Below are 17,291 nucleotides of genomic sequence, written 5' to 3' on the forward strand. Positions count from 1 at the left end.
GTCAATTTTCCCTGAGGATGAGAAAATTTAAGCTGCTGGGCAGAGTCATCTGAATTCCCTTCCTGCTTGTTAAGTGCAACCCTCGGCTTTCTGATTCCAACAGGAAGACAAATGGGAGCTTTTGTAGCCAACACGTCCATTTCCTAATGGACTGAAAGCCTATGGTATTTAAGGGGCTTCCTTCTGGCACAATCTCTAAGTCCGAGGGATACGTTCTCGTGGCAGAGGCTTGAGTCTTATTAGTGGACGTGCAGTGCTGAAGGCAGCTAATGATGGTTTGGGGCTAATGGTGCATGAATGCAGTAATTTCAGTTGGTCATTATCACCCCTAGAAAAGACATGGGTCGTGACCGTAATTGCTTAAATAACAGGAAGAAAATGTATTTGAGATGGGCTCAGAGGCACAGGTGCTCAGGAATGCTACCTCTCCCTTGTTCTCTGGGAGACTGCATTGTAATGGAGTGTAGTTTGCATCAATGGTGTGTGAAGACTCCATGTATTTGGGCCAGCGGTGAGATTTTGAATTGTTCATTGCACATTATGACTTCGAAGGTCAAGCAGTTTAATAGTTAGCGGTTAATTCATTTCTGCTCTCACATATACTTTAGCACTATCATTTACAACCATGATCCTTTTTATAATACTTTTCAATATGTACTTTAAGGATTGTCATAGAAAAACGGCTTTAAAATCTACAGTAACAGTGCTTGGGAACTTCATTATAAAAAGGAATAAATTCCAGTTCAAGTTCTCCACCTCCAAAAAGGAACTAATTTCGTCCCAGCTCAGCTTACAATTCCATTCAAAATTCATTCGAGTAGTCCTTGGCACATTTTTTTAGCCACTAGAATTTTACAAGCTGCTCTCCTCAAGCATAAAATATACTTAAGAAGACCAAGAAAGCATCAGAACATAACAACACAGTGTAATGTGAACAGTTGTTTTATTAAAGGTAAAGAAAGGTAAAGATACCCCTGCCCGTACGGGCCAGTCTTGCCAGACTCTAGGGTTGTGCGCTCATCTCACTCTATAGGCTGGGAGCCAGCGCTGTCCGGAGACACTTCTGGGTCACGTGGCCAGTGTGACAAGCTGCATCTGGCGAGCCAGAGCTGCACACGGAACGCCGTTTACCTTCCCGCTGGTAAGCGGTCCCTATTTATCTACTTGCACCCGGGGGTGCTTTCGAACTGCTAGGTTGGCACGCACTGGGACCGAACGACGGGAGCGCACCCCGCCGCGGGGATTCGAACCACCGACCATGCGACCGGCAAGTCCTAGGCGCTGAGGTTTTACCCACAGCGCCACCCACGTCCCAGTTGTTTTATTAATTTACCCCAAATAATGAAATGGCCACAATCAAACAGACAGTTAAGTGAGACGAAACATATATGAATTGCACATCACCCAAATGTTCCACTGCAAAAGGAACTTTATTCAGATTGAGTTCATCCCAAAATTATAGGTATAATTCAGAGGTTTTTGAATTAATTCAATGGATTAGTTAATCTGAATTATTTCCTTCTAAGCACTGGGCAGTGCCCATTGAGTCCGTTAGCACCACTGGTTGCAGGTACATCATCTGCTGCACTAAATGAGAAACAGGTGGGACCTGGAGCAAAATTATACAACATGGCTTGCCTCTGTTCAGGTCTACAGGCACTGAATACTATTTCTTTTTCTCACTTCAGTTTTCCTTTTCCTCACCCCAGCAGCCAAGTAGCATTCCATGCCTTCTGAGTATGCTCAGTCTTCATTTGGCTGTTTTCTGTTTCTTGGTTTTCTCCCTATATTCATTTTTTTTTTGCACTTAGGTAAATTGAGAATTGACAGAGCTATTTGCATCTATGAAACCAAGCCTTATGAGGAGTGGTTGAAGGAGCCTGGAAAAGAGGAGACTGAGAGGAGAAAGGATAGCCATCTCAAGGGCTGTCACATGGAAGATGGCGCAAGCTTGTTTTCTCCTGCTCTGGAGGGTAGGACTTAAACCAATGGTTTCAAATTACGAGAAAGGAGATTCCAACTAAACATCAGGAAGAACATTCTGGTGGTAAGAGCTGTTTGACAGTGGAACAGTCTCCCTCGGGAGGTAGAGGACTCTCCCTCCTCTCTCACCAGCAGATGAAGGCTGTTCTAATCACAGAAGCAGACAGACATTACCCCTAGTGTTCAGACTGGCCCTAGACGATTGGCAACCATGGGTTGGATGCAGACTATATTTGGTTACTGCTGAAATTAATGCAACAAGTTAGTGTTAATTTCCATTGATTACAGGGAACTAAGTGCAACAGTATTATTCTGTTGTTTTTTTTTAACAAAGAATTTTATTAGCTTTACAGTTTTATATTCCACACATTTGTCATGTAAAAGAAAAATAATAAAAGAATCAAAACATCCCCCCCACCCTTCTGGTTCATTAAATATTTGCTATTTCTGCTTAACTGTTATCTTTTGATTAAATGCTCTTATATTCTCATCATTTATTTTTTATACCACATTTTCTTTCCAATTATGTCTTATCCTTAATTAGTTTCCAAACTGTTGTTCCTTAATCTTTACATTTGTTTTCTTAATTGTAAGTGTTTACTTGAATCCTGCAACAGTATTATTCTGGACCCAACTGCATATTTCCTTCCCTAACTGTAATGATTCTGGGTTCAGAGGCAGACTAGAAGAATGAGGAATGGCTTGAAGCAATTTTTTTCTTAGAGCTTGTGCAAGAACCTCTGGGCATTTGGAACTGCCTGAGCCATGTGACCTTAGGCCGAGTCCTAAAATTACCAACTTCTTAATACTTAAGGGTTTAAAATTTAGAGATATTCCCTGTCTTTGTTCTGATTGGAAGGCTCAGAAAATGTTTTCTTCCCCCTCCCTTCAACTACAGAATAGTTGGTAACTGGAAGCATGGTGTGGCTTGTCGGAAATCACTGCCATTTCTTTGTGTACCTTGATAAGCAGCTTCATCAAACAACTGCAAAACCCCTCCAAGGAAATTGAGTTTTGGAGGCAAATATAGCATGGTACAAACTGCACTAAGCCTGGAAAGGGAGCTTTTGATTTCAAAGCATGAAAGGAGAAAACATAATAATAAGCCACAAGAAGCAGAGAAAATTGCTGGCACACTTGGTGAACTGTGTTCTGAAGAGATGCAACCTCCACAGAACCATGCCCCAGGGCTGTTGCTTTCTTGGCTTTGTTTTCACAGTCCCTTTCAGATTATGCCAGCCTCCCTCAACTTGGTTTCCTCCAGATGTTCTTGGACTGCAATGGCCCAGTCAGTGTGGCCAATGGTAAGGAAAGATGGGAACTGTAGTCATAACCACATCTGGAGGGCTTCAGGTTGGAGATTGCTGGGATGTGGCATGGCCATTTGCAATGACTTGTTGTCACAGTCTGGTCTACTGGCAATTGAAGTCCTGGCTGAGGACGTTAGGACTGGGGGCAAGATGGAGGGGTGGGAGCAAGAACGAGAGTCCAGAAGTCAAGGGTCCGAGGGTCGAGAAGCAGGGAGTCACGAAGCCGAGGTCCGAGGATCAGGAAGCAAGAAGCCAAATGCAGCAAGGCAGGAAACGTGTTGCTGTGGCAAAGAGCCGAAGGGAAATGCTGACCTTATAACCCTTCCTGGCTCTTGCCACCAGGAGCAGTGAGTTACCAAGTGGCCTCACCTGTGTGACCGTGCCTTGCCTCTCCAGAACAAACTTAGGAAGGCCCCAGTCCTGTGAAGCCCTACTGGTCACAGGGCCTGGCTCCTGCACGCACTCCTAACATTTGTGGTGGTGGGGTTGTGCCATTCAATGTGTGGTTGACACTGACACACTCAGAACCACCTTTAACCAGTTACGAGAACAAATATTTTTGTCTCTACTGAAATATTGCAGGCTTCCTTTTGCAGGCTGGTAAAGAAGGGACTGAGACCAACTGGCCAGGTTATTGCTTTCAAATCAAAGTGGTGGCTGGAATGCCCATAGCTCAAACAGAGCCACCTCATTCTACTTTTGTCTCCATACTCCTCTCTGCTGAGTTCTACAAGGGCAGCACTGCTACCAAGGAGGAGGAAGTGGACAGGTAGCATTGCCACCCTCTGGGCACTGTAATTTGTTTAGGGCTGTTGCAGATTGTAACTCTGTGTGGGGTGAATTACAGTGCCCAGATTTCTTTGAGGAAAGTGATGCACTTTGAATGTGCTTTATAGTGTGTACATCAGGGGTCAGCAAACTTGTCTCCGGCGCTGATCGTGTGGCGGGCCAGAGGGCGGGGCAGTGTGTTCCCACACGTGTGCATACACACTATTTCCGGTGCACTTCTGGGTCGGAGGAGCACCGGAAATAGCTTGTGCGCATGTGCATGGGCCTCCTCCGACCCGGATGTGCACCGGAAATAACGCTTGCACATGCGCAAAAAATGCTTGCACATGCGCACAAGCTATTTCCAGTGCTCCTCCAACCCGGAAGTGGGAAGCCAACAGCGCAATGCCGGTAAGAGCAGGCGGCGGCAGTGGGGGTTGCTGTGGGCCAGATAAACAAGTCCCTCGGGCCTTATCCGGCCCATGGGCCTTAGTTTGGGGACCCCTGGTGTACATAGCCTTTGACTTCTCCAGTGGATAATGAGAAGCCAGGGATGGAAGAGTGAAAGTGATCTTTCCTTTCTGGAGATGGTCAATGTACTCCTCCCAGCTTCATTGATCACAATGTAGTAAGGCTGGCCTTGGGGGTGGGTTTTCCTCAGGGATCCACGCAAAGTTGTTGAAAGTGCTGGATCTTTCACACAGGCTCATACGTTGGGCCTCCAGTTCAGAGGAAACAAAAATGATGGATCGCCCTGATTATGCATAGTCAGAACGTTTAAGATGGGATGCCTAGCTCCACCGCCTCTTGTAAATTTACTGTGGGATGCATATGTCAGAATCTGGCATCGAGGAAGATTGCTCTTTGTAAACAACAGAGAAATGGGCTTATTTTGTAGAAAACTGCAGCTGCCTATTGATGAGACAAATTGCTGTAAAAATGGCTAACTGGGATGGGTGGATCAATTTCCACAATTTAAACAAGACAGATTTACTTCCTTGGCCGCAGTGGCTTGGCTTGGCAATTTCAGCATCCTCATCTTAGCCTCTTCCTGAGCAGGATTTCACAGATGCCTGTTCAGACCCTCAGTTGGTGATTGAAAAAAATCCAAAAAGGCAGGAAAGGATTCAGGGAAGCCACTGTTGCTCAAGGGTTAAGACAGCAGGGTGTGTGAGGAAAGACTGAAGAGATTATTATTGTTTAGCCTAGAAGTGGGAGGGGGGCACAACTGAACTGACACAGTTTTGCTCCTTTTAGGTTTTTCGCCCACCCCCAAAATGAAAACCCAGAAAAGGAATTTCTTCCCTTGAAATTTCATTGAAAATAGAGTTGCTCATCTTGCAGGAGATATGCAAAGTTCCTATGAAGTGTAGTAGGGGGAAAGGGTGAAAACTCTGCAGGATGGGAATTGCCAGAATGTGAGATAGCCTTAAATTACTGTGTAGGCAAATACTAATGTTATTCTTTGCTACATTATGACAAAGAGCTGTTGGTTGGTTGTACCACTTCAGATTGCAAATGGGGGGATTGCTTGGTTGAATACTTCCCCGTGAAAATGTGGGGCTCTGTGCATATGGAGCTCTGGATCAGTGCAGTGTGTATGTAGAGCTGGGATGGAATGCTTTCTTTCCATCGGAAGGAGGGGGAAATGGAGTGGGAGATTTCATAAGATTTAGCTGGCCACAATGATGGGGATTCCTTTCTCCATTCCACTCCCTGTCTCCAACTTGTTTGACCACAACTTGGAGTGGATGAAGTCCTTGCAGAAATGTAGGAAACTGCTTTATACTGATTACAGGTAGGTAGCCGTGTTAGTCTGCCGTAGTCGAAACAAAATTAAAAAATTCCTTCCAGTAGCACCTTAGAGACCAACTAAGTTTGTTATTGGCATGAGCTTTCGTGTGCATGCACACTTCTTCAGATACATATACAGATATATATAAGGGTCTGGTGACTTCTGTTTCAGTGTATCTGCAGAAGTGTGCATGCACATGAAAGCTCATACCAATAACAAACTTAGTTGGTCCCTAAGGTGCTACTGGAAGGAATTTTTTTATTTTATACTGAGTTAGGCCATTGGTCCATCTAACTTAGTATTGTCTACACTGACTGTGGGTGGTGCTGTGGGTAAAACCTCAGCGCCTAGGACTTGCCGATTGCATGGTTGGCGGTTTGAATCCCCACGGCGGGGTGAGCTCCTGTCGTTCGGTCCCAGCTCCTGCCCACCTAGCAGTTCGAAAGCACCCTTAAGTGCAAGTAGATAAATAGGTGCCGCTTTATCGCGGGAATGTAAACGGCGTTTCCGTGTGCTGCTCTGGTGCCAGTTCGCCAGAGCAGCTTCGTCACACTGGCCACGTGACCCGGAAGTGTCTGCGGACAGCGCTGGCTCCCGGCCTCTAGAGTGAGATGAGCGCACAAACCTAGAGTCTGTCAAGACTGGCCCGTACGGGCAGGGGTACCTTTACCTTTACCTTTACACTGACTGGCAGCAGCTCTATGGGGTTTCAGGCAGGAAGTCCTTTCGAACTCTACCTAGAGATGCCAGGCACTGAGCCTGGGACCTTTGCTTGCCTACTCAAATCCGTGGTTCTTCCTCATATGATGGCTGGCAGATGCCAGTTCTCCCCCCACTCTTGTCACCGCTGGTAATGATTCTCTTTCCCATAGCCTGAGATTTTGTAGGATTTGGCCATCACCCTTTCCGTCCTCAGTCTCAGAGCCCCTGTTTGACCCAGGCCACTTTCCAAGCTGAGCCCTAGACCACGGAGCAGCTGTTCACACAAACCACCCTATGCAGAAATATTGCTGGCACAGCAGAATGGGCTATAGCTAAGTGGCAGAATATCTGTTTTTAATGCAGCAGGTCCCAGGCCGAATCCCTGGAATCTCCAGATACGGCTTGTAAAGACTCTGCCTGAAAACTTGGGAGAGCTGTTCCCAGCCAGTGTCAGCTGTTCTGCATTAGATGGACCAATGGTCTCACAGCTTTAAGGCAGCTTTCTATATTTTTTATGGATGCAAGTGCTGGACTAGGAAGCTTCTGCCTGAGGCAGGAGATAACGACTCTCTGACAGTGTCGGAAGAGGGTTTTTAATACCAAGAATGGAGAGACTCTGCAATGATGTAGGGGGTGTATAGCGAAGGGTAATGGGATGCAATTGAGCAGAGAAATTCAACGTAGGCTGTATGTAAGGAAAACTTCCTAATGGCAGGCTCTGCAAAGCTCTTTACAGATTTCCCCAGGGATTCACTCCCGGCATTTCAGTTCATATATAACATCAGGCTTTCAAACTGTGCTCCAGGGAATCTTGGGGATCCTTGAGGGCTCCTCAGGGGCTTCTCAAGGTGAAGTAATAGTGCCACTGTATTCTGCTCTGGTCAGACATCACCTGGAGTACTGTGTCCAGTTCTGGGCACCACAGTTCAAGAAGGACACTGACAAACTGGAACGTGTCCAGAGGAGGGCAACCAAAATGGTCAAAGGCCTGGAAACGATGCCTTATGAGGAACGGCTAAGGGAGCTGGGCATGTTTAGCCTGGAGAAGAGGAGGTTAAGGGGTGATATGATAGCCATGTTCAAATATATAAAAGGATGTCACATAGAGGAGGGAGAAAGGTTGTTTTCTGCTGCTCCAGAGAAGCGGACACGGAGCAATGGTTCCAAACTACAAGAAAGAAGATTGCACCTAAACATTAGGAAGAACTTCCTGACAGTAAGAGCTGTTCGACAGTGGAATTTGCTGCCAAGGAGTGTGGTGGAGTCTCCTTCTTTGGAGGTCTTTAAGCAGAGGCTTGACAACCATATGTCAGGAGTGCTCTGATGGTGTTTCCTGCTTGGCAGGGGGTTGGACTCGATGGCCCTTGTGGTCTCTTCCAACTCTATGATTCTATGATTCTATGATCAGCAATGGGCAGAGGCTTCTCAAGGTGAACATCAGCAATGGGCAGAAGCAATGGGCAGAACAACATGATTGATGTTTGCCTGCCATGCCAACAGTACACTAGATTCAGGATGTGTAGGGGTAGGCAGATCTATCTAATCAGTTTCTCTTCATTTCTCATTTTCCCAATCTTAACTTCTCCACATTTCTACATCCATTTGCGAATTAAAGGTCCCAATGAAAGAGACCAGTATTTTAGGATAACAGAAACATTATTGCATGCAACATTGCAACATTGACTACTACACAGGTTTGCAAGCAATTTCTCCCAATACAGTGCATTTTCAAAAATCATTTTCACTGATGCTTTGATGCATGCTCAAAGCCTGCAAATTATTTGGTTGGAGAACAGCACCTCAAAGTTCATTCAAGTATGGATTTCGAAGGATAGTAGTCAAAACAAAACAAATTCCTTCCAGTAGCACCTTAAAGACCAACTAAGTCAGTTCTTGGTATGAGCTTTCGTGTGCATGCACACTTCTTCAGATACACTGTGTATCTGAAGAAGTGTGCATGCACACGAAAGCTCATACCAAGAACTGACTTAGTTGGTCTTTAAGGTGCTACTGGAAGGAATTTGTTTTGTTTTGACTATGGCAGACCAACACGGCTACCTATCTGTAGAAGGATAGTAGTGTTTCAATCTTCCGTCAACAATCCTTACATTGGCAAAACGGCACAAATGGTGCATGAGAGGAGTGTCAGAGGTCTTGGGGGAACTTAAAGGACTGCAGATGCACAAAACAGCTTTGGGGAAAAAACGCAAAGGGGGCCCTCTCAACCAGCCCAAAACCCAGCCCTTTGAGAACTGGGCATGCTCTGTGGAGAGGCAAAATGGAATGGGAAAAAAGCATGGATCACAGGCTGGAAACCTGAACAGGAACACTCCACAGTGCAGCATTTTGTTGCTGGTCTCATTTCTGCAAACTGAATGTGCACTCTAAATGGTGGCCCCAAATCCTTTGCAATATGTAGGGGAATTTGTGGCTCCAAAGAGGTTTCTTAGTAAAATGTTGGAATCACAAGACAGAGAAACCAGTAGGAGAACACTTCAATCTCCCAGGACATTCTATACAAGATCTCAAAGTAGCTGTCATATGACAAAATAATTTCAGAAATAGACTGGAAAGAGAAGTTGCTGAATTGCAACTTATTACCAAACTTAAAACCATGGAGCGACCTGGTCTGAATAGAGACATTGGATTCTTATTTCATTATACATGATAAAGCTATTTTTAGCCATCTCACCCCTTGCTTTTTCCTGTAAGACCAATTGCAGTCGTTAACAGTCATCAACAGGTTTACCACACCTATCAGCCAATCACCCATTCCCACCACCTTTCTGAGTAATACCCCTCCCGACCCTCTCACTATATATAAGGGTCTGGTGACTTCTGTTTCAGTGTATCTGAAAAAGTGTGCATGCACATGAAAGCTCACACCGATAACAAACTTAGTTGGTCTCTAAGGTGCTGCTGGAAGGAATTTTTTTACTTAGTAAAATGCTTGATGTGAAAGCTGGATTAGGTTGGCATCCGCCTTGTCTTGAGAGTCAACAGAGGAGTGTGCCTTTGGGTGTGAAGTCAAAACAGTTGGAAGGTTTTTACTTCACCCCCGAAAGCTGTGGCTGTAGAGGTATGGGGGAGACATGTTTTGTTGCAGCTGGGGCTATATAGTAAAACTGCAAGGATGTCATCACGCTGCACTTTGTGTGGCCACCAGCAGGCAGCCACGAAAACTGCAGCACGGTGATGGAACAGCCTGCTGTTCTGCCTGTTCCTCGGTTCCTCTTCAGGTTTCCTGGGCTCAGGTTTCGGTGATCTGTAGGTGGAGGGGTGTGTGCACATTTGGGACAATCTATAAGAGGAAGGGGGACGCGGGTGGTGCTGTGGTCTAAACCACTGAGCCTAGGGCTTGCCGATCAGAAGGTTGGTGGTTCGAATCCCTGCGACGGGGTGAGCTCCCGTTGCTCGGTCCCCGCTCCTGCCAACCTAGCAGTTTGAAAGCACGTCAAAGTGCAAGTAGATAAATAGGTACCGCTCTGACGGGAAGGTAAACGGCGTTTCCGTGCGCTGCTCTGGTTTTGCCAGAAGTGGCTTAGTCATGCTGGTCACATGACGTGGAAAAACTGTCTGCGGACAAATGCGGCTCCCTCGGCCAGTAAAGCGAGATGAGCGCCGCAACCCCAGAATCGTTCGCGACTGGACTTAGCTGTCATAAGAGGAAGGGGTTTCTGTAAGCTGCAAGGGGAGGGGTTGGAGAGTGAAGTGAGCAGTGTGTGTGTGTGTAATCCAAGGAGGCATGATTGGTTTAAACTAGAGAAGAGTTATTTCCTTCGGTCATCTCTGCTTGCCAGTTTGCCTTTTCAGGCCGCAGTCTTGTTCAAGGCATTATATGTCTTGTGATATAATACTCTGGACAGTTTCTGAGGAGGGTTGGCAGAGGCAAATGGGGACAGAGGGGTGCCGCGAGGACACACAGATTCCATCCCCTCAGCATGTGTAATAAGGCTGGATGTGATGTGATAACTGTGTAGTAGAGCCCGCCGAGTTCTGAACCCTTTCCCCTCTAAAACATAAGCCCAGATTCAGCAAATTCAGCAGGGAGGATGCAGGCAAGCGGACAAGTTCACCAGATGACTGAAAGCTGGCTGAAACTCTTCAGACTGCAGGTGGTGCTGGTGGAAGTATGAGATCTGATGCGCATTCAATCATGCATTATTTCCTGTGCTTGCTCCCTGATGGTCTTGCGTGTGCAATATATATTGGCAAGCATTCAAATATTTAATCTCCCTCCCACTGCAGGCTGATGTGGAATCACCTGTAGATTTATCCTTTTGAGATCTCTTGATTTCCTTCAGTTCAAGCGGCAGAGCATCTGCTTTGAGTGCAGAAGGTCCCAGGTTCAATCCCCAGCAGTTGAGATCCCCACATTGCAGGGGGTTGGACTAGATGACCCTCGGGGTCCTTCCAGATCTACAATTCTGTGATCTTCAAGGAGGACTGGAAATGTGTCCTGTCTGGTACCCTCCCAGTCAGTGTAGATGATACTGATCTAGATAGAATAACTTAATATAAAGCGGACACTTACCTTCTTCCCAAGCACACTTTGACATGGGCTACAATCCTGCACAAAAAATGGGGGTGAGACTCATTTAACTCAATAGGACTTACTTCTGAGTCCCAAACTGCATTGTTGTGGCCCAGTCCTATGCATGCTAACTTGGAAAGCCCACTGCACCCAGTGCAGCTTACTCCAAGGGAGCAGCGCAAAAGATTGCTGTTCTAATTCTTCTCCACTACAGTCATACCTCGGGTTACAGCTGCTTCAGGTTGCGTTTTTTCAGGTTGCAGACCGCCAAAACCCAGAAATACTGGAATGATGAATCGCAGATGCACAGATGTGGGTTTTGAATGCTGTGGGTTGCGATCATGCATCCCGCACAGATCAGGTTTGTAACCCGAGCGTCCACTGTATTTTCTTAATTGTAGCATTTATATCAAAGCTTTTTTTGGAATGAGCTGGGATGGCCATAGCTCTCTTAAGTATTTGGAGTGCACATGCATGTCCTGGATTGAGAATTGGGACCTTATGATGTCAGGGTGAATCATAATGTGGAAAGAAAGTCACGTCCCTTATACCATTTCCCTCCTATGTGATTGCAAGGAGAAGCCAGCGCTCACCTCTCCACTGGGACAGGAATTTGCTGACTCTGTGACCATCTCCCCCTTCTCTTTCTTGGGTGACCCTTTCAACTCTGCCTCTTCACTGCCATCTGCTTGATTTGCTGACAGGCATTTAGCTAAGTCGACTTGATTTACTTGCAGACAAACCTGTGCCGGGGGTAACTTTTCAAGCTGAAGCAGCCATCCTTCTTCTGAGTCATGCTGTGCCGTGCTGCAGCCTGGCCTTCCACCCTTCAGAATTAAAAAAAAGGGAAGACAGGCGCCTGACCTGATAGAGCTGATGAGAGAAGAAGAGGCCTGTGGCTCGTGCTGTTAATCTCTGGGAGGCGATTGTAGTCTCGGCTAGGGCAGGAGCACGATTCCTTTTACACTTATTTTAAACTTTATTCACATCTGCTGGTGTGGTCCAGTGCATAGCAATAAGGCTAGAGGCAGCCAGGCAACATTTTGGCTGCAGGAAATCGATCTGTTCTTTTTGGCTTTCAGCTGCTCCTTTTGCGGTTGCATATGCTCAAAATTAGCTTATTTATTGTTAACATTCACAGGTATCATCTATTTCTGTGGATGCATATTGCTGCATGCCACCCCAATCTCTGAGTGGTGTGAGATTCCAGGGGTTCATGTTTCCTTTTGCAAATGAGGCACAGCAGAGACTATGGTCTCTTTAGGATAATATTGTTTATGTGCACATATATACAACCTGAGCCTGTGATGGAGTTCACAGCATTAACCCCCCACAAGGATCTTGTTTCTCCCATAGGTGTAGCCTTGTATTCAAGCAGAAATCAATTATCCTCCGACCTTCTTCCTAGCTTGCTGCCTTTACCAACCTACAACCTTTCCCCCCTCTAGTTCACATCACAGCCAACTCTAAACATCTGCCTCAAACTCTGGCTTTGTCTTCTAACTAACTTCAAATGGAGGAGAGGTGTCACCCATTTGCCATCTGGCACAGAGCCCCCTCTCCTTAGCTTTCTTAATGGGCCATCACCGTTCCTTTGTTTTCTTAATGGCTCACCTTTCATGAGGAAGCTTACCTGGTTTATATTTTAACACTCCAATCCTTGATTAAATTCTAACACTTACTAGGTCCAGGAAGTTAGGGGAGTCTGGCACCCCCAAACTCATAACAATATTTTGGTCATAGTAACACTGTACCATGGAGTTTGTAGTCTTGAGGCTCCACCAACTTTTGTGACAGTCAAGGAAGCCCCAACTTAATAAGCGGCAAATGCCATGAGGATTTTACCAAGTAGTCTGCAATGCTGTATAACAGATTTGAGCTTATTTTTGGATACTGTTGCTGCAGTTCTGGAACACTCCTCCAAGAATATCTTGTGGGGCCCTTCTTTCAAAATATGCCTCGCATTTTTGTTCTGTAGCAGTCTTTTTCAGTGTTCATTTTGTTGATTGACCTTTGTTGTTTTTACTGATTTTAACTGTACGCTGCTTTTGGTGCAGATGCGTAGAAAAGTGGTCTGTAAACAATATGAAATAAACATAAATGATAGTAGCTATTCAGCAGTAACAGATCCCCTACTTGCAAAGTCAGTTTTAGAAAAGATTTGATGACAACCTTCGTTATTTCCACTCATGGAAAGAGAAGTTAATGGGGAGTGGAGTCATTTTCTGGGTGTGTATATAATATGCTGAACTCTAATTTAGAGAACTGGATGCACTGTTTGCCGTATTTACTAATGGGTTTACTGAGGCCTAATCTGTCAATTTTGGTTTCTTCCAGTTTCTAATTTTCTCAGCCTTACTTTTATTTTTCCACCTTTCTACATTACTACGTGGATTTTTTTAAGTCGTGAAAATTCACCAGCATTTTAGTGTGAATTTTCTCCAATATACACATTTATTTTTTAATAAAATGCTGCTTTGCCTAATACAATAATTGTTGCAAACCATTTGACCTAATACAATGCATAAACTGCAAATCAATGCAGAAATGAGATTAACTGAAGACTGGGAAAAGGAGAAACAGAAAGAAACCCAAACTGACATGTTCATTCCTGCCTCCGACCATGACAGTATTAGCTGCTACTGAAAGGGCTTTTCTGCTACCATGACTGAAGATGATGGGGCAACCTGCGTCAAGAGCAGCTTAGACACTTCAGATACACAGTCTACATACAATGGCCTTTAAGTGTCTAGTACAACTGAGTCAAGGAAAATTCAGCATGCCGAAAGAATTACTGGAGTTATTCCTAAGATCTACGTCACTCTTTGCCACCATTTCCCTGGAGGAAAAGCAGTTCGTGTGTTACCTCAGTCATGACCATACCCTCCCCCTCCTAATACGTCTGTTTTAAGTTTCAGATGCAATTATTCCTCTGTCGTTATCTGCCATCTCAGGCTGCAGCCAGCATAAGAAATGTCTGAGTCATGAGGGTTTGGCATAATTCACCCCCCCCTCCACCCCTAGCTTTATGCTGTTGTCAAAAGGAGAGATTGCCCCACGAAGGAAGGTGAATTTCCATTACCATGGAATGACGATGAAGAATGCTCCTGAAGCTTCTTCCATTCCGGTTTTGATTAGCAGTGTGGGTCCCATATTGCCTGAAAAAGTGAATTCAAAGGGAAGCGAAATTAGCAGCACACAATTTGGATCCAGATCCTGCAAATGGAGGAGGAGGAGATCTTGGCACGTATTTATTGCTGCGGCTGCTGTTGCTACCACTAGTTAACAGATCACTTTTCACTACTATTGCTGTGATATAGCAATATCATATTGCTATGATACAGCAATGTCAGGCAGGTGGTTCTTGCCTGTTTGAAGGAGGCAGTGATAAGACCACTTCTCAAGAAACCATCCATAGATCCTGAGAACCTAAGTAATTACTGGTCAGCTGCCAACCTCCCTTTTGGGGGTAAGGTACTTGAGTGGGTGGCCATTGACCAGATCCAGGTGCTCTTGGAGGAGATTGATCTTCTAGATCCATTTCAATCGGGGTTTCGGCCTGGCTTTGGCACAGAAACGGTCATGGTCGCCTTATATGATGACCTCTGTCAGAAGACAGACAGGGGCAATGTGTCCCTCTTAATCATCCTTGACCTCTCAGTGGCTTTCAATGTCATCAACAATGGTACAATTCTGGAGCAGCTGTCCCAGTTGGGGGTGAGCAGAACTGTTTTGCAGTTGTTCCGGTTCTACTTGGTTGGTTGTCTTCAGTGGGTGATGCTTGGGGAGTGTTTTTGGGCACCATGAGGCTTTCAGTGATGACACACAGCTCTATTTCTCCTTTACAGTAGACATGTGCAGGGCATTTGGAATGGGTACAGAGGAAGATTTAGGGCAGGGCGTCTTGTTCCACTGTGCTGGGTGTTGAGCCTAGTGGGGGACAGCAGGGCATTGCAACTATGACGTAGTGAATTGAACAGAACAGAAGGCGAGAAGTGGAGTATTGAGCTGATTTGGGGGCTTGCACAGCGCGCTACTGAAATGTGAAAGATCAAAGTCCACCTGTGATGTGGTAGCTCCACCTAGGAGCAGCCACCCCTCCTTCCCTTCCTCCCTGGTCACTCACCTGTTTTTGTCTTTTGCTTCTCCAGGTTATGGGCATGCTGCCCCAGGAACAAATGCTGGGAAGGCTTTCTGCATGTGCTACGCTGCCCTGGGCATCCCGTTGACCCTGGTCATGTTCCAGAGCCTTGGCGAACGCATGAACACTTTTGTCAAGTACCTCTTGCAGCGGATGAAAAGGTGCTGCAGGATGAGGAGCACTGATGTCTCCATGGAGAACATGGTGGCCGTCGGATTCTTTTCGTGCATAGGGACCCTCTGCATAGGAGCAGCAGCCTTCTCCCACTGCGAGGAGTGGAGCTTTTTCCAGGCCTTCTACTACTGCTTTATAACATTGACTACAATAGGGTTTGGAGACTACGTGGCCCTTCAGACAAAAGGAGCCCTCCAGAGGAAGCCGCTCTATGTGGCCTTTAGCTTTATGTACATCCTAGTAGGGTTGACAGTCATTGGGGCATTCCTCAATCTGGTTGTTCTCAGGTTGTTCATGAACATCGAGGAAGAGAGGCGGGAGGCTGAGGAACGTGCCTCCCAGTCAGGGAACCGTAACAGCATGATCATCCACATCCAAGAAGATTCCCAGCATGGGAGGCCAAGGTACAAGACCGAGGTGACGGACCTCCAGTCGGATTGCTCCTGCATGTGCTACAGGTCCCACGAATACACCAGCCGGGTTGTGTCCCACCAAAACTCCTTCAGCTCCAAGTTGAACCTCCAGTACTTTCACTCTATCTCCTACAAGATAGAGGAGATCTCGCCAAGCACATTAAAAAACAGCCTTTTCCCATCCCCTGTAAGCTCAATCTCTCCTGGCTTGAACAGCTTCACAGACAACCACAGGCTGATGAGACGGCGGAAGTCCATCTGAAGTCCTTTGTCCTTGGGGTTTTTGATCTTTTATTCCTAAGATTGTTTTTTTTTAAGGAATTCCTCATGTAAGTCAGAGCGAGGCTAAGATTAATCAAGGAAATCAAGCAAAGGAATAGACATCCTTCCTCTGAGACTCAGCTCTGGAGCAAAGTATGCCTTACATTTATGTCCCCGCCCCTCGGTAGTCTGAAGATTCGAGGTGATGGGAAGTGGGTATCCAAATTCCAAAGTTGCACATATTAGCTGGGAGCTTTCAATGTGCCCTGGGGCACTTTTTGACCTAATGAACTCTTTTCCTTCACAAGCAGGTCACTCTTTGTGTGTGTGAGTGAGTGAGAGAGCATGAGTGTGCCTGTGTGTGGAGTGTCTGGGTTAGGATATAGGTGCAAACGCACAATTCCACTACCAGTGCCATGTGACTAACAAAGTATATATCAAAGCATCAGGTATTGGTTTTGTTTTCTTTCGATTCTTCCTTTGAAGAACTTGTATTCTGGCCTGATTTTTGGCTTCCAAAACATGGCAGGGGCTGCGGGAACGGGAAAAAGCTGCTATTCTCTTTTGTTCCGTTTGCTGAGTCAAGCATGCACCATAAACGGTCAATATACCAAGTGTATCATGGTGATTTTTAATTTTTTTTTAAATGCTAGATTTTATTAGATGTTTTGTTTCCAGAAAGGTTCAAGGCAGGAAAGAAGGATTGCTTTTGCTTGCCGGATCAAATCCTTACAACCCCCCCCCCCCAAACGTATATTTTTTAAAAAATCTACAGCATGCATTTTGTAGAACTGGTATGCATTAAGACAATACGAGAGGAAAACAAAACCCTTGAAAAGATAGGATTAATACTCTAAAGCAAATAATATGGTTTTAAAATCAGTTTCTTTTAATTCTTTGTTATTGTTCCAACTATATGCCACAACACAGAGGGTTTTTCTTTTCTGAGGGGGGGGGGTCGTTGGAACTGAAGAGTATCTATTTTATTATTTCTTATTTATACAGTTTTGTATAAAATTAAATTTTATGTTATCATGTGCTTGTGTGTGTGTGAGCGAGAGAGCCTGAATGCGTGTACGTGTGCAGAATCAGATGCATGCATAGGAATTATATTTTTGGGAATGCTTGGACAAGGATGGTATACAGAGGTGGGTGTATCCCCCCCCTTTCTTATATATAAAAAACAGGGCATTCCTTGTTTTAAATTATT

At 45.5% G+C, this 17,291-nt stretch overlaps 1 protein-coding gene across 1 annotated transcript in view; it reads left to right on the forward strand.

The window, feature by feature from the left end:
- The window catches only part of KCNK9 (potassium two pore domain channel subfamily K member 9), an 86,476-nt gene extending 69,660 nt beyond the window's left edge, over positions 1-16,816 (forward strand). Inside the window, exon 2 of the mRNA XM_081874437.1 lies at positions 15,244-16,816. Within this exon, the coding sequence (XP_081730563.1) occupies positions 15,244-16,082 (839 nt within the window). The 3' untranslated portion in view covers positions 16,083-16,816. The remainder of the gene's footprint in view (positions 1-15,243) is intronic.
- Positions 16,817-17,291: the final 475 nt, after the last annotated feature.

This window comes from Podarcis erhardii (genome assembly GCF_964252035.2).
Source record: "Podarcis erhardii genome assembly, chromosome: 8".
In the NCBI taxonomy this organism is placed as follows: domain Eukaryota; kingdom Metazoa; phylum Chordata; class Lepidosauria; order Squamata; family Lacertidae; genus Podarcis; species Podarcis erhardii.